The following is a 25384-nucleotide window of genomic DNA, read 5'->3' on the forward strand; positions in this document are numbered from 1 at the left end:
ACCATGGCCGCCCCGAGAGCGCCACCGCCCGGCCCGCCGCTGCGCGCATGCGCAGCTCGCCCCGCCCCTTCCCGCGGGGAGCGGGCGGTGAGGGGCGGGCGGCGGCCCGGCGGGGAGCGGCCCGGCGACGGCCTGCTGGCGGCGGCTGCCCCCTCAGCGGCGGCGGGGGGCTGGCTGGCGGCCGCCTGGCCCTGGCGCAGCGCGGCTGCTGCGCGGTGAGCAGCGCTCAGGGGCCGGGCCTGCGGAATGCGGGGGAGGAGGCTGACCAGAGCTGCGGGAGGGGCCGCTGGTGCAGGCGGGCTCCCGGGCGGCGCCCGGGGCACGGCCGCTGTCCCGCGTAGCGGGTCTCCGTGCCCGCCAGGTAGCCTGGCACGCCGGGGGCACAGCAGTTTTTATGCCTTTAATGAAGTCGGAAGGAATTAAAAATTGCGTTGTGCGTTTACATGAAGTAAAGAAAATTTGCTTCGCCCAAATGAGGAGGAGACAACGTGAGGAATGAAGAGGGTGTCTGCAGGTGAACTGGTGTTTGTGAGGGAAGACGTATGATGTGTCCCAGACTGGGCTGCAGCGGGGCATCTGCGCCCAACTTTTCGCAGCGTTTGTGCCAGATAAGCAGAGTTAAGCGCCGCGTTTGTTTAACATCCAAGACAAAAGGAGGAGGAACGCCGGCCTTTGATACTCATCTGCCCATGCAACATTTCAGAAAAAGTAGGAACACTTAGTAGAATTGAGATTACACATCAGTTTGACAAAAGGTGTAACTATCAGACAATATGGCAATGTGTAGTAAATGTACCAAAAATGCTTTGTCAAACATACAATAAATGGAGCAGACCTTTCTGACTGAAAACTATTATTGTACAAAATCTATGTTGTGGCTATTAAATAGATTAAAAGCTAGCTAATTTATAGATGTAAACAATTAATTGTAAACAGATTGAAATATTTCAAGCAAAGGCACACATTTTTAGTCCAGTATTCCTCAAAGTACTAATGCTCAAGAATAAAATGAGAAATTATTGCTGGTAAAAGTAATAGATAGTGAATTGAGAAGGAGAGATCACGTGATGAGGGTTATCTAGATCACACTATGCACAATAATCTTTTTATCTCTTTATCTAAGGAAATGAGGCTTAAGCAATTGCAGTACTGGGTGTTTCCTTTTCCATTCATCCTTTCCACCTCCAAGGACTTTTGAACAGGCTGGACTACTTAATCATATTTGCAAATACGTATGAATCTTGGAAGGTTAAATTCGTACAACTTTGGGGAAAAAAAAGCAGTTACACATGAGAGAAGAAAAGGAAGGCAAAGCACAGGTGTTACGCAGCTGGCCCATGGTTTCATGGTTGCATTTACTGCTTGGCTAGTAAGTGCAGCTCTGGCTTTGGACTTCTGTATTTCTTGCACAGAGAGTGTATGACAGCATACAAAGGAACGGGTTAGACCTTGGGTTACTGTTGTAGGTAGAATTACGCACCAAAGACGCAAACCCTCAAGAAACTATGTTTGGTGAAGTTCATTGCTTACAGATGTGCTTGTTAATATGAGCAGTTCCAACGTCATATTTCCAGGCCTAAAGCATGAAGTCGTACAGAATTGGGGTTATTCTGCCAGCAATTCATGCCTGAGTAATAATAGAGGATTAATTTTCCCACCTGTTACACCTTCTGCTGGAAGTTACCACTCCCATCTGGTGGAAATAACAAGAGAGAACATGTCCATTGCTCATCTTGCAAGGCTTCAGAATATAAACATATGCTGAATTTCATGGTTGTTTGAGTTAATATTCAGTTTGTGAACTGGAGTATCTCCAGAGCAAATATGCTGCCAGTTTTGCTGACTCTGCTTCACGGACAATAGTCTCTTCTAGGAGAGAGGGGCAGAGAGCAAGGGACAGTGATCTGCATCCAGCATGAATTGCTAGAGCTTGGGAGGCAAGACGGACAGCCAGTTCATGGCACTGAAGTACACTATTATAAGAGAAAGTGCCTGATAATGTGATTAAAATACTGAATTTTTCATGGGCAAGTTTAAGGGGAGACTTGGTCATTTTCTACAAGAATTTACATGGAGAGAAGGTTTCTGAGGTTTAAAGTAACAGAAAAAGACATAATGAGATCCAATGACTGGAAGCTAAAGGTAGACAAGTTCAGGCCAGAGCTAAGGTTTGACTCTCAAGGCTATCAAACCATTGGAACAATTTCCCTGGAGGTGTGTTAGTTTAGTCATCATGTGAAGTACTTAAATCAAAACTAAGAACATAAATTAAAAATGGCTGTGCTGAGTCAGATTGAGGCCCTTCTGGCCTGATGTTGTGTTTTTGGAAGTGGCCAGTGAGGAAAGGGAGCTCGACAGGGAATGAGATGGGGATCCCAGCAGTTGTTGGACTTATTTCCATTCCTTCTGGGATGTTACGACAGGTCGTCTCTTTTTTGGAGAACACTACTGCACAGCACCCACATCTTCTTCTCAAGGCTGACGAGTCCTAACCTGATGTGTCCTTGTAGAAAAGCCATTCCAAAACTCGGTATCCACCTTTATGTCTTTTAAACTTTTACTGTATATTTTAAGCAGAAGTTTTAGTCTTGATGCAAAAATCAGTGACAATTTCTGCCCTGTTCTATATAGAAGATCATATCAGTGATGCCTCTGTTTTCTGTTAGCCCTGAAATTATTGAGCAAAATTTGGTTGCAGCAAAGTTGATAATAAAAAAAAATCATTGACTTCCATGGATTATTGCACTCTCTAATCCTGAACCCAGAGCAGTGACTTCAAACCGTTTAATTAACATGCTGGTGCCCTATCAGCATGGCCATATTTTTGGAGAGGTTAGGAAGAGAAATAGGGAGAAAAAGCATCAGAGAAGTAACTGAACTGAAGTACAGCATTTGCTGTGTCTCCAACATATCAAGCACAGCATTGCACATCCATTTCTGGGTAAATCTGGCTTTGCTGAAGACTCTGCTGCAGGTAACAAACCAACTGGTTATCTTTCTATCGCATTTACAGGAGAAATCCATCATCAGCTATTTACTTGATGATTAGCAAGATTTTGCCTTCAGCAAAATCCATCAGCTAAGTACCAGTGCATCCATGTAAGCATGACACTACATAAATAAGTACATAAATAATAAAGATGTATATATGCACTGAGGCATGGAGACTGTTTAATAGAAAGAGAAAAAGAACGAGCATGTCCCTCAGAAATGTGAGTCCATAGGCCAATTACTCGAAGGTTGAAAAAGTAATTTTTTTTAAAGAGGGAAAGAAGTAGTGTGGCTGTATTTGCAGCAGTATATACCACAAAATATTTACACTGAAGATTAGATTAATTGATGCCATTTGATGATCTAACAAAGTACTTAGGGAAAAGAAGCTGGAGGTAGAACAAGAGTAAATGGAAGTTGAAGGGATTTCTTCAGTGCACAGGAAGTATGTCTTAATCCTTTTGGTTCTCGTTATGATCGATTCCTGCCTGCAAGGCGGTTTTGTTCATGAAGACTTTAAAACACGTATCATCACACCAAAATGTTGCTGTCAGTATCCAGGGGAGAGGTGGAAAAAGAGCTGACTAATGCTACCCCTATGTGTGATACAAGATCACCTGGGAATTTGAGTGTTTATGAGATCAGCACTTTACCTGCATATTTCTTGATATGTATTTCAGAAAAGTTTTTTCAGCCATGAGAGAAATATGTGTTAAAAGTGTAGCCCTTCTAAGACGCAAAGAAACTGTTTTAAAACCTGTTTCTTGCAAGCCCTTGTGATGTTTTAGGAACGTGTAGCATGGCAAGGAGTATTAAGCAAACCTAAGGCATCATAAATACTGAAGTGGTAAGAGTTTTTTTCTCCTTTTACTGAAATGTGTTGTAATTCTTCCCGGTTGGCACCAGGTGGCAATATCATGACCTTAAAAGTCTCGTTTTTCTGAAGTGGGAACCAGTTAGGCACGAGGAAGTGATGTATTCCTGTTCTGCAACTGTTCCAGGAAACAGATTACAGTCCTCAGCAAGGCTCAGATTTCTGTCTAACTTCGTCTTTTGTGTACAGAGCTATAGCCAGTACTGAAAATACTAAACGTTAAGCCTCCAGGTTTCCATTTAAATTGTATCATTTAACCCTCCTTTTTTTTTTTGCCGTTTTTTTTTTTAAGAACTTGGGTTGTCAAAAATTCATGATGAAGAGCCTTTTTTTGTCTCTCTCTCTTGTCTCTGTTCTGTTTATGAACAGCTTCTCAGAAGTGCAGGGAAGGAAATGGAAAGGTAAAGGTACAACGCAAAATCTGGAAAGTATTGTCATCGGAAGATGCTATGACTATATTAGAACTGTGAATCCTGCCGTTGGGTAAGCTTTGCTTGTTTCTGGATTAGTTTTTTATGTTCTGTACAAAATGGTTATTAATTAGAAGCCTGATGCTTTGCTCCTAGCCATGAAAGCGGTCCTATTGAAGCCAACATGCTTGTAGCTGTCTGGAAACAAAAAATGAACTTTGATGCGTGTCATATTAATAGAAGTAGTGTAATTAAGGCAAGATTTTTAACCCTCCAACTTTTTATTTCACATTTCTCCCCCCCTAGTGCCACAGTGTTCTGTAAGGAGAACACCGCACAGAAATGGCGGGGATGGTATTTCTGAAGTACCAAATCTGACAGTGCTCCTGGGAAGACCAGCTTTACTTTTTGCATGCCTTGTATGTCAGGTCATGTAAGAAGGAAAGCACCACACTTTATAGCTATCCTGTGGTACTGAAAGAGACTGATTAGCTCATCCACCTGAAAAATCAAGTAGTAATCAACTGCTGAAGTATGATTACCCATGAGCTTTCATTGTCTGTGTTAATTACACAGAACTGGAGGTAAGTCACACACTTTGCTAAAATGACCACTTTTTCTGTCTTCCTTACATGGTTTGGGCTTCAGTAAAAAGGGAAAAACTAGGAAGGACAGTCTCCTGGACTTCAGGCCTTTATTCTGCCACTAAGATTTTTCCTGATAGTTTGAAGAGGTATTTGCAGAGGGGGCCTGGCTGGGTTCCTGCAGCACTGAATTGTGGTCTTGAACAGGGTTAGATTATGTTGCATAATATCAGCAAATACTACATCCTTCCCCCAACTTCCCATTTTCAGTTCCTGCTGCAGAACAGGAAGATACAGGACTGAAAACAGGTTCATGGCTTTTAACAAAGGCAAAACAACCTATTTCTTCCTAATAACATTCTTATCAGAAGCGTTTTGGTTCAAGTTCCCCATGAAATAAAAAATCATCCTAATGCCAATAACACAGTACTAAAATTTCAGCTGAACGATTCAAGTTTGGCAAATTTATAAACACATCACAGTGGAAGGTGCCAGTAAACTTTAACTACAGATTTCTACACACCTACAGTATAATATATAATATAAACTGTAAACTATGAAAACTTAAGTCAGTTAACAGTTGTGTAGGTATATGCAGTCTGGTCTTGCAGTAGGCTCTAGATACATAGAGTTCCTGTTGTAGTTAACAGATGTCACTTCACTTCATACAATATTTGTGAAAGTATTTCTATATGTCTCATGTTTATGACAGTTTTGTGGTCTAATTAATTCCTGTGACATTTTCACAATATAATTTTAAAATTGAGAAGTCTGAACACATTCATCAAATTATTCTTACTCAGAACAGCATGAAGCCAGGCTGGATATTAGGACTGCTTTCCTGAATTAAGGCCCAAAGTGGCATTATAAGAAGAAGAGCTCTGCAATTAATTTCATATTATGTGTTCTTTTCTCTTTCCCTTAGGTCTATAAGCGAATAGTGTAGTCTAAACAAAATGGAAATTTCATATTGCACAGGTGCAAAACAGATACTCCAATTATTTATAACTCTTTCTGTTCATTGTCTGTTTATTAATTGCCCCCAGGCTAGCTTCTACAGAGGCATAGCCACCTGGATAGGTTTTGCTTCTGAATTTATGTGCAAATAGAATAATTTTTTAAAAATAATTTGCTAACAGAAAAGAAGCTAGCAAAGCATGTCTTTACACTGCAACATAGTTAAAACATAAAGATATTTATAGAAACATAAGAAAAAGTTTCCGTTAAAACAGAACATGCAAAATGGCAGTTAAAAGAGGCATTTTACAAAATGTTATGATCATATAGAAGTGAGGGATTTAAATGAAAATTATATTTGAAATTTTCTAGTAGGAGTATGCTGCATAACACAAATATTCCTGTAGTGCATTTCCCCCATATTTCTTTATTGGTAGTATACAATGGAAGTTTTGAAAACTTTTTTTTAATTGATTAGTATGAAATAAATCTAATATGACTTATTAGTGTCTGTTAAGATTGGAAGGAATTGTCCTGAACTACAGTCCTTCCCCACCCTGTAGTTTCAAAATATATTTTTGCCAGCTAAGAAATTTTGAGTAACAGAGCAGAATAATCCTTTTGATTTACAAGCTGTTCAAACCTGGATGAGAAGACATGAAGAAAAAAAATGCAGTAAGTGAAATAACTAGAACATTACCGCTGGATTCAACTGTCAAGAAAGATGTTAAGAGTTCAGTTGATTATAATTTACAAGTACTAGCATGAATGTGTGCTTACAGTATACAGGTCTTTAGCAGAATGAGACATAAGTATATACAATTGTCAGAAGCTAAAGTTTAACAACTTGAAATCAGAAATAGGGTGCAAATCCTTTTATCAAGTAAGGATATATAAACATTGGAACTACTGATCAAGGGTCATATTGCATCACGGAATATTTTCAGATCAAGAGCCCATATTTGCATATGATATATTGGGTTTTTTTATATAGTTGTTGGAAGCATGACCAGAGATTACTGTAAGAGAATCTGTGGTCTGTTTCCTGCATGGGAGGTGCATAGCTCCTCACAAGGGGGCCTTTAACTTTAAAGTATCTGCGACATTTAGCATCACAAAGCAGCTCCTTAAAGAATCTCATGAGGAGAAGCGCCAGCAGAAACCCTGCAGTCTATGGATGACATTAAATGAGCACAAGACTCTAATGGCAAAGTTTGGTTTACTTACCAGCACTACTGTTGTTCAAGCTACAGCTTTTCAGTTACAGCTGTTCGCGTTAGGAATGCTGCATGCACATAAAATACATTATTCTCTTCCGCAGAGTGTTCCCAGCATAGATATTGTCATAGTGCATGTGGAGAAGGTACTGTGGGAAGGTGGTGAAAGTAGCAATTCTCTTTTTAATTACTCCAGGCAGGCTCAGAGCTGTGACAGATGAGATCCCGCAAATCCAGAGCGATAAGATTCTTCCGTCCCTAGATGGCCTGTCCTGTCCTTCTGCGGGAGATTATTGTCCCCAACACAGAGCTGGCAGAAGGGAACTGTCAAAGTGCACAGTCTAGCATCTTATTTCAGGCACCCCTACACAAGCAGTTTCAATGTTGAATCCTAACAGTATTCTTGTAGCTACTGCACAGTGAGAGTATGTGTCCTACACGGTCAGTGTACTCATTCCAGCAAGGTAAAGCTGCATAATCCTAGGGCCTATACACACAGAAGTTGTCAAAACCATTATCTGACCATTGAAACTTTTCAGTAACTCCTCCTGCACTTGAATCTGACATTTTAAGAGTAATTTTACATTCCAGTCGCTTTGCATGTATAGCTCCGCTTTAATTGAAATGGCTTTTTGAATCTGGAAAATTTAAAAGCAAGCTGTTTTCTTTAGTATTTCTACAATGCTGGATAGCACACTCACTGTGTATACTGTACCTTCTAAGATTTTTGTTGAATTACTATGTATTTCTAATTCCACACTGTAAATCTTAATATTTTCATTGCTATTTGTTCCTAATCTGCTGCTGTTAGGATTCAGGAAAAGACAAGACCTATATGCTCTTCCTGGGTTGCAAGTTTTCTACCACCCTGACTTCAGTTTTCTATCTATCTTAACCTTGTGAGGTTTTTAATTTGGGAATTTGAAGAAGTTGGGAACAAATTACTTTCTTGCTCTGCTTTGAAAAAATAATTCTGCTATTTGTTTGTTTCAATGATTACAGTGAGAAGAATTGTTCAGAGATATGGGAAGCATTTAAAAATGCATTTATTAACAAGGATCCTTGCAGCATTCTACCTAAGGACTATGAATTATTTATCAACCTGTCATTGCACACAATTCCACCTAACAAGGTAATTATTATTAATGTTATGTTAACAGTCCTGTGACAAATTAACAGTCCTGTGGCAAATTTCCATGACACAGTTCAAAATTGACCAAGAGTCCTTCTGTGGCTGACTTATGATTCATTATTTTTTGGCTTGTCTATAGTTTACAAACTAGGCTCAAGCTTGATGGCATTTTTCAATGTGTTTGACTGCATTTATTTTATGCAGTAACTTCTCAGCAACTTCTCTATTTTCATTCTACAAAGATCCCCTATTTTTCCTGCCGTGCCGGGAGCTCTGTTGTGGTCCCTGAACTTCCACTCTACTTTTCCTCAAGTTAGGTGCTCTGCCTGCAAAGATTGTGCCTGCTATCATCTTTTGCTTCCACTCCTCGCAGCCAAGTCTTAGGGCAATGACATGTTAAACATGACATGTTAAACAAGCATAAGTAGAAATTAGATAGGACACCATTATATGTTGGAAAACAGTAGGTGTTTGATGTGCTGGCAACTGCAGAGAACTGTGAAAGTGCAAAAAACACAGCTCTTCGTGCCATTGTATCCCATCAGAATGTGTGCTTTGGCCTTCTCTAAAAGGTTGTGCTTTGAAGCAGTTTTTCTTCTAGCACAATTGTTCCTTATCTCTAAATGAGACACGACAAACCAACAAATACTCCTGTCAACATAGCTTAATTCATGAAAGAGTTTTGCAAACACAGTAATAACAGCTAGACATATGATTTTTTCACACTAAAAGCCAACATAGCAGTATGAGAGAATTCTGTTAAGATATATCTCACTTATAAATATCTGCCTTCCCTTTTTTCTCCCTTTTCCTAAATCTGTCTGCTGAGGAAGGCAAAGCTAGGCCTAACTATATTTAATATGGTCTATATCCATTCCCAGCATGGTATGAATGCCCTTCAAGCCTCTAGTGATCATAAATTACACCACTGTAAGAACAAACTTTTTTCCTCTAAAGAGATAGCTAACATTTCTGGTTATTAGCTTGATTTTGAAAGAAATACCAAAACATATTTTAAACTGTTTTTAACACACCATAATCTCATTTTGTCCACACCCAAATGATGGTTCATTTAATCTCTCTTTTTTTTTCTTTTTTTTATATAGTCTGTCTTCTGGGAAAATAATCAGCTGCTAGTCAATAGCTTTTCTGGCAGAGGCCGTCGCTACATGTCTCTGGGTGATACTCTGTTTGGCTTCTTTGGAGATTTTCTAAACTGGTGTGGGCAGGCAAACAGCGCTGGTAAGATGATGAGTGCTATATTAAACATCGGTCTGTAAAACCATAATGGAGACTGACTGCTGTGCTCTGGAGGAGCTAATTTTGCTCTTACCCCCAAGAAAAATCAGATGTAGCTTCACTGTCTCATTCTCTCCTGTTTTCTGTGAACATTTAACATTGCAGTCAGGGGAGCACACAGAGAAATCTAAACAGTGCTGCACAGGAGCTAAACCTCCTTCTCAGTCCTCTGAATGTGGAGCTCTCAGCATGCCAGGTATAGAGTTGGAGCCGTTTCAGCCAAATTATTGAATCCACAGAATGTCACTGTATAAACTGCAAAGGATCGAAAATGATTGATAGAAAAAAATACAACTGTCAGCTTTCAGTGTTATGTCAGACCATATTGTATGTTCAGTGAGTAATGCAGGAATATATTTAATTGCTTTCTAAAGTCACTTTTTACGGTCGTTATTATCTCTCTAATAGCACTCATGTGCCTTCCTACAGGACTGGACTATGAATCCTGCCCTACCACAGAGGAATGTGAAAACAACGCAGTGGAATCTTTCTGGAGGATGGCATCAATCACTGTAAATAGTGCATTAGTGCTGATTTTGTACATTAGTGAGTGTGCCCTGGGTGGTTCAGGAAAACATCACCGGATCAAAACAGACTTAAGTCTGTAGCTGTGATAGATTATTTCCTATGATACAAATATGCTTTTTTAGACTGGGTACAGTGCTTTAGCAAGGGGAACCTAACTTTCACCTTAGCTAGATAATGTGTTAAAATTCTGTTAGCTTTGTTAATATATTTTAAGCATATACTAAGCAGAATAAGCACAGTAGTTGTCTACTGAATACAGGTCTTAAGTGACATTTGACAGCCTTTATTCACAGATCAAACTGAACACAGAGTGCCAAAATGCTTTCTTCCTATGCTGAAGCAACTATAGGTTTGAGAAAATAGTTTGAGAAGATGCACTGAATTCTTGTCCTCTCTACTCTAGTGACCTGCTAGGGTGCTAGTTTGATACTATTTTCACAATTCTGATACTTTTCTTGGTAAAATTCTTTCCTTGGTCATTGTTGCTTGCAATATAATATAAAGTCATATGACAAATCTATAAGATGAGTTCTGAAAAAAATTATGTATTGCAGTATGCGCAGCACAGTTCTGGGGTGGTACATGTCCTGTTGAATGGTTCTGCAGTCGGAGGAGCTTATCCAGACCCAGGGTAAGAAAACTGACTTACTTATGTGTACAAGGTCTGATGCCTGCAAAAAAAGGGTCAACCAGTTGTTTGGGTCTTCTGCTGCACAAAGCATGGGAAGTGTAGCTGAAAGAGCCTGTTGCATCTAAGTCTGCTGAGTTGTGGGGACAGCTGTTAATTGTCCCCAGCTGTAGGAATTAACATGAAATGGATGAAAACAATCCTTTTAACTCCTGCATTTTACAAACTGCTGTGGCAAGCAGGATAAATGCCCTTTGAAAGCAGCCTTCAAGTCAGCCAACATACTGTGGCAAAATGTATACGGCTTCAAAAAGATGAGTGTTACAAAATTTCTATTCAGGGGCATCTCCAAGGAGAGGACATGGTTACAGGGAGTCTAGCCTCTGTCAGGCCTAGGAGCAATCTTGTTAAGTTCTATAGTGAAAGTGCTTGGTCCTGCTATTTCTCCATGACCAAGAGAGGGGGTAGTTTGAGATCCATTAGGGTTTAAGAAAGCAAAAAAGCTCATTGAGAAGGATAATAGCAGGGATTAGCTCCCTCTTCTCCTTATTCCCTCATATATTAAGGACAGATGTATTTTCCTTGATTTACAAGTGTACCACTATGCAGAAGTTAATCTAAGCTTATATTTAAGATTTATTGTAAAAATACACCCTTATGAACTTTTACTGATTATGTGGCTGTAGTGACTGCCTACCTTTGATGAAAAATACATCTTTCCTTACCTCAGCAACTGTCCTGTCCAAGGCAGATCAAAAATAATCTCAAAAAAAACCCCTGCAGAACAGACCCTGCTCCTGTGTGCTCACTGAGGACTAAAAATAATCATTGAAAAGTTAATTTTATCTCCGGATAGGAGAGAAACAAGAAAGTTTCTGTTCCAAAACCTCCATCCCCTGAAAGGTCCATCTCTGTACACAGCTTTCAGCTAATCAAGAAGACTTATACGGTCTCCTTGGGTTGGTCAGGTGGTCGGCTGGGATCAAGTCTTCTCCAGATGATAATACCTGGCAGCAGGTCAATGCTCAGCATCCCATATAGAGTCCTTATTTCAGAAACAGAGTCCTTATTTCTGTTAATCTACAGATTCCTTAGTTCAGAAACCTCTTACACACAAATGAATTCTTTCCACCAGTTCCCTGGGTCACCTGTCTGGTGGTATCATGACCAGTGAAATCTCCACCATTGGAACACAGCCTGCCATGAAAAAAACAAAGCCAGCTACTCCATTTGTTTTCTTTGCTGTGTATCTTCTGGCCCATTTATGACTGAATTAATTTAAGAGATCTTGTTTGAAAGAGGCTTAGGGTTAAATAATTAATAGCAGAAGGTAATCTGAAATATCTACCTGTCTTCCTAAATATCTCTCTGGTCTGTTTTCAGACATTTGAAAGCTACTTCCAAAGTGTATCCTGCATTACAGTTTGTATGCTTAAATCATCATTTAGTTACCTGTTACCATTTCATTTAAGATTTATTTCTCACATCACTGTGAAATAACTTTACTCATTGACACAGTTTTAATGTAGTTGGCAGACTTCTTTAATAATATTAGTCATTTCAAGAACTGGTTTACTGAAGTAAATTGTACATTGTTCCTCCATGGTTTCTGACTCCTCTAGTTAAAGATTCCTTTATATTTTGGAGGAAGCTTTATTTTTGCTGGCAATAACATATGCATGAATGAGCAAATGAGTTAAAAATAACTGGAATCTTTATTTTTTGTTATATTTTCACTATGTGTTTAAGACAGGCTTGGACACCTTAGACAGACAAGCAAACCTACTGTTGCTCCTCCTGGTCTCTGGTTAGCCACTGCCATACCACACTTAACCAGAGAGGGCAACTGTTCATATCCGCCTCATGTTCCACTTCTCCAGAAGTCTAAATTAACTTGCTAACTTCATGAACATGTCTCAGCTGGCTGCCAACAGACACTGACAACCACCGCACATCTTCTGCTTCCATGCCAGAGCACCAGTAGTTTGCCTGCAGGCACCAGGAGGACAGAGCGGTGGTCACATTGCCACCACTGGTCTCATCCAGGAGGTGACAATTAACAGTCCCTTCTGGTCTGGGGGGGTCTAAAGTGGCTAAGAGACTCTTCAGCCCAGATGTAGACATTTAAGAAGATCCATGATAGGCAAATCAGAGCACACACCTAGGCTCAGACTTGGACTAAACATGCAGTGCAGAGACAGCCCTTACAAGCTTCCTGAGGAAAAAAAAAAAAAAAAAAAGAGCAATTAAAAGGTGGGAAATCATTACACTACATCTTGCTGGAAGGGTTAGAAATCTGTGGCTTTGAAATGCCTGCATCTCACAAAAAATTCAATTTACAGACATTAAAATAATCCTTTGGATTTGGCATCTTCCATTTAATGTAAGAAGATATAGTTGCCATTTTATTGTCTTGTTTTAATTGTCATTTAAATACCTATCAAAGTCAATTTACACAAGGCAATAAAGTGAAAGATTGTTCCTAGGCCAGGGATGGACATGTCTAGAAGTTTCTTCTTTATGGTTTTATGTATCCTAGACAAATACTTCATGTTATTGTTGCTGTGATTTTGTATCTGAAAATATATTTGTCTTGTGGCTGTTACTGTTTTTTTATTTAAAGCAAACCTGTATTGTCTCTAAAAGCAATAACTACAAGAACGACCTTTTTCTTTTTTTGCTAAGTATCAAGTGCTTTTTGTTTTGTTTTTGCATTTGTTAAAGTTCACTTCATTCTGGTTCAACTCTAAGTTGTAACTTTTTTCCAGATGAGCCCCTCTAAGATGAAGAATGTGAAAACAAAACTTCTGATTAAATGTCTTTGACCTTTGAGGACATTCAGAATGTCAATCAGATTTTTTCTACTCTGTGTTGAGTCTGATTGTAATCAGAAGATATAAATGTAAAGCAAGCCCATATCCTACAGGAGGATCAGAGCTTTGATTACTGCAAAGAGAAAAAACGATTTTTTTTTCCTGTTCTTTATAGTTCTGAATATTTGTTTCTTGAATCAGTTTTTTTGCAGATTATGAAATACCTAGTCTCCAGAAAGACAAAATCTCACGAATTGTCATCTGGGTTGTGGATGATCTTGAAGGACCAGATATGTAAGTTATATCTTCCAAAAAAAATTTTCATTTCTCCTTTTTGAACCTGTCTTTAAAATTTCACCTTAGTTTTCTATTTGATTATATTTGTATAGCAATTAAAATATTTTAGATGCTTTCACTAACACATAAGGCTCACTCTGCCATTCCCGAAGATTACATAAATACCAGAATTAGACAAAATAAAAATAAATTCTAATATTAGGTCTGGAGTCCACTCATTAGTTTATAGATAGGTGTGTGTGGACTTCAGACCTTGAGTGCAGATATATCATGAACAGTTTTACTAAGAAAAGGCTAAGTCTGAATTTCAGATTAAATGTTCACGTAAAATATTTCTTTCACCTTGCCAAATGTGTCCTTTTTATTTTCACCTATCTTAACTGTTTGGAAATTAGTAGAAGGAGGGAAATACCACCAGGGGGCCCTTCTTCTCTCAATACTTAAAATCAATCCAACCACAAAAAGTAGGCTTTAACAGGTCTAATTCTGCTGTTAATTACGTTTAAAACAAACAAAAACCAGGTCAGTCCAAACAGAATAGCCTGTTGGTAAATAGTCAAAGACCAAGTGAAGATTTTCAACAGAAACACAGTGGAAAATGGACTTTGAAGTTAACAAAATAAAATAATTAGGCCTAGTTTGGGACTGATTAAAGGAAGAATTAATTCATTACAGCTTTTGTGGGGGCCCCTACAAATGTACATAGATGAATTGAGGGTGGAGGAGCAGAGGAAGTCAGTTTCTCTCCAACCATCTGCAGGGTCCCTGCACTTTAATATAACACATGCTGGCACTTCATTGGTCTTAAAACTGCCCTGGCTGAAGAGAGCCAGAGAAGCAGACTCAAATGTCACCGTATCCACCACTGGTGGCTGAACCCCTGGTGTCATCTGCATTCTTAGGAGCGTGAGGCTTCTGTACTCAACCCTTTTTAGTTATATCCACTCATTTTGTGTCACTTCTCTTTCACGTCCCACCTATTCTCTCCTATCTCCTTTTGCTTCTCTTTCATCAAATTTTGGCATGGCCAATCCAGACCACATATTTTACCATGGTGCTGTGGAGTCTGTGACAAGAGAAGCATGGTTCAGATTAGGATTTCTCAGCTTTTCTCTTTAAATCAAAGAATCATACCCTCCTGGAAAAAATATATAGCTCACCTTTGCAGAAGTTGCCCTTATTACAAAGAAAACTTAAGACAAGCACTGAATGTTAATTTATCTTTCAGTTTGTGCTTGTCTGGATGCATGGGAATAGTTGTGTATTTTTATTAATTGCTTTTTACAATTATTTTGTTCATCCCCATACGGTTTCTTTAGAGTCATGAGTATTTACTGTCCAATGGGTAAGTAACGCTGGCCTTAATACCTGACATTGGTGCAAGTTTTAGAGGTCTCAGTAGGTTCTGCACTATGTCAAGCTTTCTTTTGCTAATTGGACCACAAAATAAAAATCAGTGCTAAACACAGAAGCTGCATTTAGGATTGTTTCTGGGTTTTTTCGCTCTCCCTGTGTTTTTCTATTGTTCTGTATTCAAGACAGAGGACAAGCTTCTAACAAGAAGAATAATTCTAATTTATTATAACCAACTTATTCTGTAAAGACAGCTATCATCAACTTTAGCAGCATCTTAATAGCTGCCAAAGGATATTACAAATGAAACATTTATTATTTTACAAAATTATTTAGCTCTTTTCCTGTTTGCCTAGTGAAATATTAAATGTGGCAATATTGGTTAATAGAATCTGCAAATGCTACATAGGCTGAAGCCAATCTTCCAGTCTCTGCAAACTGAGTATAAAATGTTAAATGACTGTAAGCAAATGAAGCATTATAAATAGCAATGTACACCAGTTTTCTGTAGGTGTTAAGGAATATGGAAGAGACAAAGTAATGGCGATTTACTTTACTAATTCCATCAAGTTCAGTGAAAGGAAATTAGATAATAAGAGACTTGCAATAATAATAAAATCCTTTCTCACAGAGATTCCTGTGGAACTCATAGTGTAAAGATACTAGAAAACAGGCTGAAAACCCTTGGTTATGATGTCACCTGCACTGACAATTACAAGTAAGTGAAAATCCTTCATAAATACAGTGTATATGCAGAAGCACCTCATCTATTTTAAATCTCGCATTTTTCAGACTTAGCATTTTTCAGACGTGCTTTGAGCAAACACTACACCTTACTGTATAATTGTATAACTAAGTGGAACATTGCATTTACCCAATGTCAGACACAGAAGATGGCCTCATGTATTCCACTTCACTCTAAAATCTTTATTTGGATTGAAAATCTAAACAACAGTTAAAAACACTGTTGAATGTCTACAGAATTACTGATTATTCACAGTAGTATCCACAGCTCTGGTTATTCACAGTAGATTCTAAGAGAAATATCATTGAAGGAAAGCTTTAGACATGATAGTACTGTTGAGTTTGTTTCATTTCTTAATTTGTTTTCCTCAGTCTTCTGCCTGAAAGATGCTAAATAAAATTATATCTTCACAGGCCTGTAATGTTCTTACTCTGCGTGGATTATCCTGATGATTCTAAGTGTACCCTTTCATCGTAAGTAAAAGAAGTTCAATCCATCCTCAGTGTCATTACAACCAAATAAATAATGCGGAGGTCAACAGTTCAACAGATTCCACCTCTATCATCTGTTATATATCACCCATATGCAATATACAGTATTCTTGAATTTATTACTTACCGTGTATTGAGTAAGCAGTTTCTATCTACAAATTGTGCACAATTGTCTGTGAGCACCTGGCATTCAAAATTAGGTGTTAATCAGTTCTCATTGATCACAATCACTCTGCATATCACTGATGGTATGAATGAAGTCTGTAAATATCAATGTTCTGATGCAAAATCTGTTACAAATTCAAAATTGTTTTCATTAATATTCTTCCTTGAATAATGAAATTGTAGGTCAAATGACAATAGATCTAAAGAACATTTGTCCAGCTACTGGAATTTTCAGTTCCAAATTTTGAGGAAGTTTTTTTTTAATCTTCCATTTTGTGTGCAAACCCAATTTCTATATTTTTAATGTATTTACCTTGGGCCAGTAGGTTATCTGCAGAGAATGCAGATTACATCCAAGATACAACTTTCTTAATTAGCAAGCATCACTCACAAACTAAGTTTTAATAGTTTCCCTTCCTATCCATATTTTTCTTTATTGTATAAAGAGGATTAAATGAAGTTATGATGTATTTCGGTGAATTTGAATTTACAGTAAAGTTGACTGTTTTCAATTGTGTTTAAATTTCTTAATCTATATGCTGTTGCATGTATAGGTACACATAAGATACTTGAACATATGAATATGAAAACTTCCTCACAGTTTGGAAAGTTGCAGGATACATAGATGCATAGTTGTTGTTGTCTAGTTATATTATTTTTATGCATAATCCATACATTTGGCCACATCCTATCTCCTACTGTCCTTTCTGCCCTAATTCAACATACAAAATCTTTTGTATGTTAATACCCATCTAATACCGTAATGATGACTTGTGCTATGAAAAACCTGATTTGCTGTCTCTGGTTATGGCAGCAGAGAGGTGCAACTCCTGCTTGCCTGCCTCTGGTTGTGTGGCAGTAGTGCTTCACGCAGTACAGAAAAGGAGGTGTATATCACTTTCTGTAGCATATGTTCAGTTTTTAATACAACCTTACAGAGAAAGTGAGTATTCTCTGTTCCTGCTGGTCACTGAAAGCTTTTACTTGTCATGCGACAACATTTATTCTTACATCCAAATTATATCCCAGCACCAACCTATAAATGTGTGATGCAAACAGTGGAATTTTAGATATCACTGATACCTCCAGACTCCTTCTAGGTACTAGATCATAGAACAGGCTTCCAGGCCTGTTAAGGCATTTGTTTATTACTAGATACCACTTGCATGGTGGATTAAAATAGGGTTTCCTTGTTCTGCCAGTGAATGGTAAGGCTTTTGTTCATATGTCAAAGGAAAATACAGTTGTCCCATGCGAAATCACAGCTGTGAACATGGTGACAATATCAACAAACTGGAAGAAAAAGCACTTTACAGGACTTTAAAAAATATAATATTGTGAACTCTTAACAGAAGATTTTTCTCTTCTCCCAGGTTTTAAACCATTTCCCTCAAAGTTTTGTCATGTGGGTACCTTCCTCAGCTGAGGAAATCTGGATGAAAAGGCTTTTGGAAACCATTAATGTCTTTTTCTTTCACCTAAGCATACCAGTTCTCCAGTATTACCACACAGTGCTTGCAGTATGTAAGCAGGGGAGCAGCCACCCCTTCCTTTCCATAGATGTCGGTACTTAATCACTAGCATATTCCAAGCACCAGTCTCATACTCTCCTGGGGGTAACTACTAAGCATCTCAGCTGTTATCATCCCCCTTAGGGAAAGTTTCCTTGCTTCTTTCCTTCCTGAGCCTTCTATTCTCTCCTGTATGCATGGCGATGTAATAGCCTTGATTCACTTCATATCTGTGCTATCCCTAATCAAGACAGAGCTTCCCAATCTGAATGCTAACTATCACTGCCTCTCCCTGAAATTTAAGAAGCTGAAATACTTCAAGCCAGTGAATACTTACACTTTTCCCCAAATCACTTACTTCTCTGCAGTAAATAACATCTCCATTGAAATTAGCTGCCCTTTCAGAAAGAGCCTTAAGCAGATGTATATAAATTATTTGATGATTACCTTCTAGATGTGTTTTCTCTGTGGATGGATCCCTGCTCTCTGATGGTCCATTAACTGACATGGGAACAGTTTGGTCTGTAGTGGTATCACTATTAAGAGCGTGTATCTGTTAAGGAAAGGCTTCCTTAGCATAGTGTGTGCTCAGTGTACACACATTACATTTTCATACTTCCGTAATAAACAGTGAGACTAGGCATGCAGGCTCCATTGCATGCTCTTTCACAATGGCTATTTGCTGTTACAAGACTGATAGCTGGCTTCTCAGACTCCAGAGAATAATGTCCCAAGCCCAAAAACGTCAGAGTTGTGCAAGTGACCCTTTTTGTCACAACTCCCGTTACATCAGCGGAGTAGGGCTGTGTCAGAGTAGCAGAAGGATGACCTAGAAGGTAATGTAATTTGCTTGGGGCTTCTTGGGTAGTGATAGTGCCCCTTAATTCCTCTCCAGACCTGAACTATGTTCCTGCTCAGTCAAAATTTAGACTTTGGCTTGTTGACACCCTCATGATTGAAGAAAACTTGTAAGTAAAAAAATACCCACTAGATGGCATCGACGGCTTACAAACATAAGCAGAAAGGAAGCCAGATGCAACCTATTAGTAGTGGTATTTATTACTTGCATTATTGCAATGTCAGGGAGACTTAGAAATGGATCTGGATACTGTTGTATCAAGTGCCATAAAACTATAGACCTCTAGGACCACTGCTGTCTAGGAGAGCTCTATACAATCTCAAGCGTAAGGCCAGAGACAGTAAATGGATGTGGAGAGGCAAGGAGGCTCAGGTACTAAGGTAGAAGGGAGTGGTCCCAGGGTTTTGCACACAGATATCCTGTTTATAAAATCATGACAGCCAAAGGGAATCTGGTGGCGAGCTCTTATAAAGAAACTTCTAGCTTAGCACTTGGACTGCAAACTTCATCCTTGGCAACAAACCCCTGATATTTAAAAGAATCCTAACTCAGCTCTGTGCTGTGAACATCCTGTTTGTTTTCTTTTCTTTAGATCTGCACCAGCAGCACAAAGAGGACCTATATCTTCAGACAGAGGAGGCAGCTGGAACAAGCTCATGTCTGTTTCTTTTGTAGGCTTTTTGTTCAGATTTGCTTTAATCAACTGAATCCATATCCTCTGTTTGCCCTAGCTGGCTATAAATTTGGCTTTAACTAATTTCTCACTGCCATTTCACCCTAGTTCTGGGACTGGGAAACCTGCATATTAAAACCCTGCATACTTCTATCTAGATACCAACTACTTTTAGTAAGAAAATTATTCTACTGCTGCTAGAAAGCCTCACCCTTCATTTCCTTTTCTTGAATAGAAGAAATCCATTGCTATTTCCTCTCATCTTTATTCTCCAGAATTAAACTGAGACTAATAATTCCTGTTCACATATTTCAGAAAGAAAAGTGAAACTATGCCTGTCATACATCTCCCACACAGCTTACTTGTTCGTAAAAACAGTCCTAGCATTTGGCCTTGGAAACTAGAAGTGTCTGATTATCATGTTTTGGGAAGGGGAAATAAGAATTCAGATGGGAGAGAGCTTAGATTGCTCACTTGGTACAAGATACAATAGGTGAGACAGTGGAAAAATTAAACTCATTTTCATAAGTGGACCAGTACTTGGGCCAAACTTACCTGAAATTATCGTAGAGCGAGATTCTGACTTGCATACTTGCATGCAGTATTATACTCCATAATATCGATCGCTTCGTCATCCACAGCGCTGTTCCTCAGCTGGCTGTTTCCGGGCCACTGGATAGCCAATAGTCAGGAATACCAGGTCTAGAAAGTTCCACAGGTTTTCCACCATGATGTGATGGTTGATCACCATGATGTGATGGCATATCAAATTCAGACAAGAACCTGCCAAGTCAGACATCTGCCTGCTGGCAGTGAACTTAGTTAGCATGCTTCAGAATATATTGAGGAGAGAGCAGATGCCATCTTGAAGGTCTCTTGAGTTACTTCTGTGAATTATCTAAGTGTTCCAGCTAGATGCTCCTCTAAACCACCAAGACATCCAGATACCAAGATGACACATAAATCTTTGGAAAAAAATAGTTGTTCTTCTAGAAAATAACTTTAAGTAGAATTTTGTTGCACATTCTCTGTTAGCTTCTGTATTATTTATTTGTGTTTGTATTAGCTGGTTGTCAGGAAGCTTGGATAGGATGTTCTTGTTATCTCAGTGCATCTGATTTAGGACTCCATAGTAGATTTACATCTTTTCAGTCCCTGGTACAACTATATCATGCTGTATGTTTGAAAGATAAAATATCTGAAATATGTTGTTGTTGCTTATTTGTCTGACTTCCATTCCTGTAATAATCTTTAATTTGGCTTTAATACAAATGCCTTTCTATTACACACACAGTTGTGTTTGCCTGTGTCATAGCTGGGTTTAGGCTCCAGCTTGAAGGACTTTTTGTCTGTTTCAGACACTTGCAAAAGTACTTAAATCAGAAGTTACAGACCTTTGAAAATCTGGGCTGTATTATGCCTCAAAATTGTTCCCTACCTATGCTGAAACATTAGTCCTTTGATTAGTTCCTTCAACATCCTCCTCATTTTTATTGCTTGTTTGATGCTGTCCTTAACAGCAGCTGCCAGAATAAGGGGAGGTGTCTGTTTGTAACACAGACACATCTCAGATAACTAAACCTAGCAATTTTGATCAGTCTTCTCTTTGTCCACAGCAGATCACATCATGACACGTTTCGGACCACAGGCTGTAGAGAGAGTGCATATGAGGCTCACATATAGGTGTCCAAGCCATCGTTTGGTCTAGTGTTGTCCTACCCACTGACCTGTATATTATAGTGTGTGTGGGATTCAGAGAATAGCTAAATACCATTAACAAGCCATATGCCTCTTAGGCAACTTCTATCCACAAGCCAAGCATCCCAGCTGGCCAACTTTTGCTTTCCAGCCTGTGAAAGCTTTCCAGCCTCTGGATGCAATCCACTCCAGCAGTGCAGTCAGTGCTGACTGTTACATAGGATACCAAACACACTGCGGGAAGTGCTAAATAATTCTGTTTTGGAAAAAAAAAGTCAAATACAAAGTCAGATAGATACAATTAAAATAATTTGAGGTTATTTATTTACTGCATAACCTCATATCAACACACTCAGAAACCTCTTGCAGTGTTCTCTTATTTCTAATGTTCTTGCCTCTTTTCCCATTACTTCAACTCAATAGCAAAGACAGAAATTTTTTTTCCAATATCTTTTGAATAAAGTGTCTCAAGCTTGCTGGAAAAGCTTGGGAAGTTCTGTAAAGATTTTTAGCTAACCAACTAACATATCTGGGAAAAAAAAGATGGCAAAGTTTTAGATACATAGGCTTCCTGACATCTTACAGCAAATTTCAAGCTGTGTGTGGATTGGTTGTTCTAGTTTAATATAATGGTTTTAATCTGTGTGAAAGAACAGTGTGACTGGCATCTTGGAAGCAGAGGGGCAGAAGAAGCATCAGCAAAGCGAGAAACAATAAGGTGATTTGTTAGTCCCAGAGGGAGGGAGAGACATGAACAAAAAGTTCATGAGAGCAAGAGAATCCCATATATCTCTCTCTTTTTTATTTCTACATCTACAAAGTGTGCTATTTACACGTATATTTTACACTTACGTGGTGAGAATCGGTTAGGTATGCCTGTGCTCTGTCTTGAACACTCAGTAAATGCTCTGATTAGCAATGTCTCATATAACAGCTGTGCCAAATTTGCAGAAATCATAAAGTCTCAAAGGCATCTGCCCTTCTACGTAAACTCATGCAAGCCTGATAATGTTCAGGAGGGTGCTTCAAATATAGATTAAAAATGTTTCAATCATTCATACTTGTACTAGCAGTACTGCAAAACCGGCTGTCTCCGGACCTGAATTCAAGGGGGAAAATGTTTCACATGAAAACATTATGTATATCACTTCATTTTGAATCCAGTTGTGTGCCACAATCCTGTGTAGGTCTGTTAATATCCAACTACTCGTGGCAAATGAAAGCATCATGTACAGGAGTATTACAAGGTGCTCTGCATTTCTGCAGACAGACCTGTGGAAACTACTGATGCTAAGGTAGTATTTCCTGTCTTTGCCCATTTTGTGGACCACTTAAGAACTCAGTTATGTCACACTCTGCATTCCTATATAGAAATAAATATCATCTCCCCTTCTGCTAACCTACTTTTTTTTTTTTCTGATGCATGTGTTCCAGTCATTGTGTCTGACAAAAGCCGAACTCTAATTCAGAGTAATTCCTTTTTTCAGCATGTATGTGCATGCACCCATATACATCTGCTTATACCTGCTCTGTCTACTTTTAAATGCAAACTCTCGAGTGCTCTGGAGTAAGAAGTTATGAGAATAAAGCAAGGACAACTTGTTCACCTCTCTGCCCTTTTTATACTGCTGGCATTTATTTTTGTCATATTGGCTTTGATGTGATATTCAGCTAACATGACTGTGTTTCTGACAGCAATCTCAAATGTAGTGAAACTTGAACTGAAACCTCAAGAAGCTGCATAAGACTTATTGTTCAAAGAAAGCTAACTCTTTTGATAGTTTGCTTTTCAACTGGATTAGCTAGAAACAATTCTGGTGTATTCTGCTTCAACAATAGAGAGTGTAAAGTGGAAGAAGGGTGCTTTTAGCAGAGCCAAGAAGCTTGGTTTAAAATAGCTCGGTATGGAGAGGTACAGTATCTTAATTTAGCCAAATGTTAGTGTGGCTCAAGCACTTTACAAGTAGTTTTCTGATTTTCAGGTTTTTCCTAATTCCAGCTTCTGCCCAGTCTAAATTTACTTGCCATTTAAGAGGTGGAGAATACAATCTGCCAGATTTTATTTATAGTCTGCAGGCGTCTGATTTCCTACAGTTTCCTGCGAATTATGAAGGCCAGCTCAGAGGTGACCCTGTCCCACAGTTCAAGTGCAGGCTGGCAGGGAGAGGGGTGCAGGAAACTGGAGCCTGGGAGCATGGCGTGAGCGTACCCTCACACCGTGCCAGAGTAGCCACCTTGCCTGGGCAGCCCCTCTTCGCCTACCTTCTCTCTTTCCTGCAGCCGCAGCAAAGGTGAACCGGATCTCAGTTCAGATGAGTTACTTTGTATTTTTAGCAGAATATGTGATCAGAAAATTATGATGTTGGAAGTTTTATAGAAGGAAAATGAAGGAGGAAATTATAATATAGATTTCCTTTCAGCAGCAGGCTGTGAAGTAAAGTAACTAGTCCTTTACTTGTGACCATTTGAGTAGGAATACCTCTACGCTATGTAAGCAGTGAAGTGTCGTAAGTTCCCAAAGTGCAGACAGGGGATATCCTCCAGAACTGTATGTCTGGAGTAACTCGAGTTATACCATTAGTTACAATAATGAACAAATAAATAGTATTTTTTAATCCAGTAACTGTGTTTGCCTGGGCGTCTTTTAGTGATTACACCTGATATGGTCTGGTATCAGGTGCTAATGAGTGCTTGGATAAATAATTAACAAGGAATGTGAAGTATTGCAGGCAGAAACCAGAATTATACGTCAAGAATTTGGCAAATGCTGGACCACCAAACTTCAGGAAGACTTTTTTTTTCCCATTTGCAACAGGTAAAGTCAAGAGAGCAGTGCTAAGAAAATGACAGGTATTCTATATGCTACACTAAATCAGGGTACAGGTGTGGAAAAGCTCCTAGGTCACACTGCCATTTTGAAGAGCAGCAAGCAAAGAAGCAAATGAGCAGAAATAAGTATTCCATGGAAATATTAGTCTTGCAATATCAAAGCCCAGCTGTAGGACATGCTGGCTTGTCTCGTGCTTCATTTTTACTTTTCCCTTTGTTTTAATGAAAGGTGCCAGAAAATCCAGAGTTGGTATTTCCACAAAGCAGAATGAATGCTCTGGGCTTTCACCCTGAACCTTCTCTCACCAGTGCCCATTAGCATGGGGTTAAATAAAATAAGAGCTGCTGGAATAATATGAAAAAGGAGTGATGACAAGCAAAGTATATGGCATATATGATGCGAAAAGAAGTTAAGGACAGTAAGCATAACCGATAAACTTGGAAGCCACAGCCTCAAATCCTGTACAAATATTTATACACATGTATACAAAAGCATATTTTACATAGTTGGCAACGAGGAAAGATCTTGTTTTTCAAGTTTCTTGGTTTTTGACCTTTGAACGATCACATGGATCCTTTCCAAGTGGCATATCTACCCCATATAGTTCTTTCCAGAAAAATTTTACTATTTAGACACTCCTAGACTTGCAGAGCATACTTCTGTATCAACTTTGTTTCTCTGGCTGCCTCAGTGGGATGGGAGCCTGCTGGGTATTTCCCTTCAGAATGTGTGAGCAGCATAATAATTAGTACTGGCCAGAAAACAAGCACTGGATTTCATGAAAGTTGGTGAGGTTACTGCATTTGCTTTTCCTCTACACTAAAACTAAACCTTGAAAAATGTTTTGCACAAAAAAAGTACAGCAGCCTCGTCAGAAATGATGGTAAGATCCCTCACTGCTAGGTTGTAGCTTACTTGCAAACTCTTCTATTGCAGCTGTTCCATTTTGTATATATTAAACATCTCGAGTAAAAAATATTCAAAGCCTGATTCATGTGGAATGCATGATTCATTAAACATGGATCTCCCACTCTGCAGATCAGTGCTTTAAACACTATACCCTTGAATGTGTTTTTTTTTTTAATTTGTCTAGGACATCCTTTTCTGATGTGTAAATAGAAAGGCATATCAAAAAAAGGTGAAGGTGATACAGAATAATGAAGCAACCTGTTTCCTCAAACTGTTCTGGAGCTACTCCACAGCTTGTGTCCCCACTCCACCTCCTTCCCCGCCTTTGTGTGTTTGTATGTAGGAGATCTCTCGGCGCGTTGCCTTCCTCTGTGAGAAAATCAATGCACAAACCCCAGCTATGACTTTGTTTTGTTACAA

At 38.9% G+C, this 25384-nt stretch overlaps 1 protein-coding gene across 2 annotated transcripts; it reads left to right on the forward strand.

Moving 5' to 3' along the window:
• The first annotated feature begins 1331 nt into the window (after positions 1–1331).
• Positions 1332–22832, forward strand: BST1 (bone marrow stromal cell antigen 1). Of its 2 annotated transcripts, XM_072863427.1 has the most exons (10): positions 1332–1369; positions 4235–4348; positions 8036–8165; positions 9272–9407; positions 9894–9976; positions 10547–10623; positions 13635–13727; positions 15715–15801; positions 16242–16301; positions 19447–22832. In XM_072863427.1, the coding sequence occupies exons 1-10, from the start codon at positions 1338–1340 to the stop codon at positions 19559–19561; spliced, it is 927 nt and encodes a 308-aa protein (XP_072719528.1). In that variant the 5' UTR covers positions 1332–1337; the 3' UTR covers positions 19562–22832. The 2 variants fall into 2 exon arrangements, with proteins under 2 accessions (XP_072719528.1, XP_072719527.1); XM_072863426.1 differs by lacking the exon at positions 1332–1369 and having other exon boundaries at positions 3971–4348.
• Positions 22833–25384: the final 2552 nt, after the last annotated feature.

Source organism: Ciconia boyciana, chromosome 5, assembly GCF_034638445.1.
Source record: "Ciconia boyciana chromosome 5, ASM3463844v1, whole genome shotgun sequence".
NCBI classification, from domain to species: Eukaryota; Metazoa; Chordata; class Aves; order Ciconiiformes; family Ciconiidae; genus Ciconia; species Ciconia boyciana.

Coding starts and splice junctions, on each gene's coding strand:
- BST1 (XM_072863426.1), top strand. CDS start 4,179: ATGATGAAGAGCCTTTTTTTGTCTCTCTCTCTTGTCTCTGTTCTGTTT. Junction 8,166..9,271: donor ACACAATTCCACCTAACAAG/GTAATTATTATT, acceptor TTTTTTATATAG/TCTGTCTTCTGGGAAAATAA. Junction 9,408..9,893: donor TGGGCAGGCAAACAGCGCTG/GTAAGATGATGA, acceptor GCCTTCCTACAG/GACTGGACTATGAATCCTGC.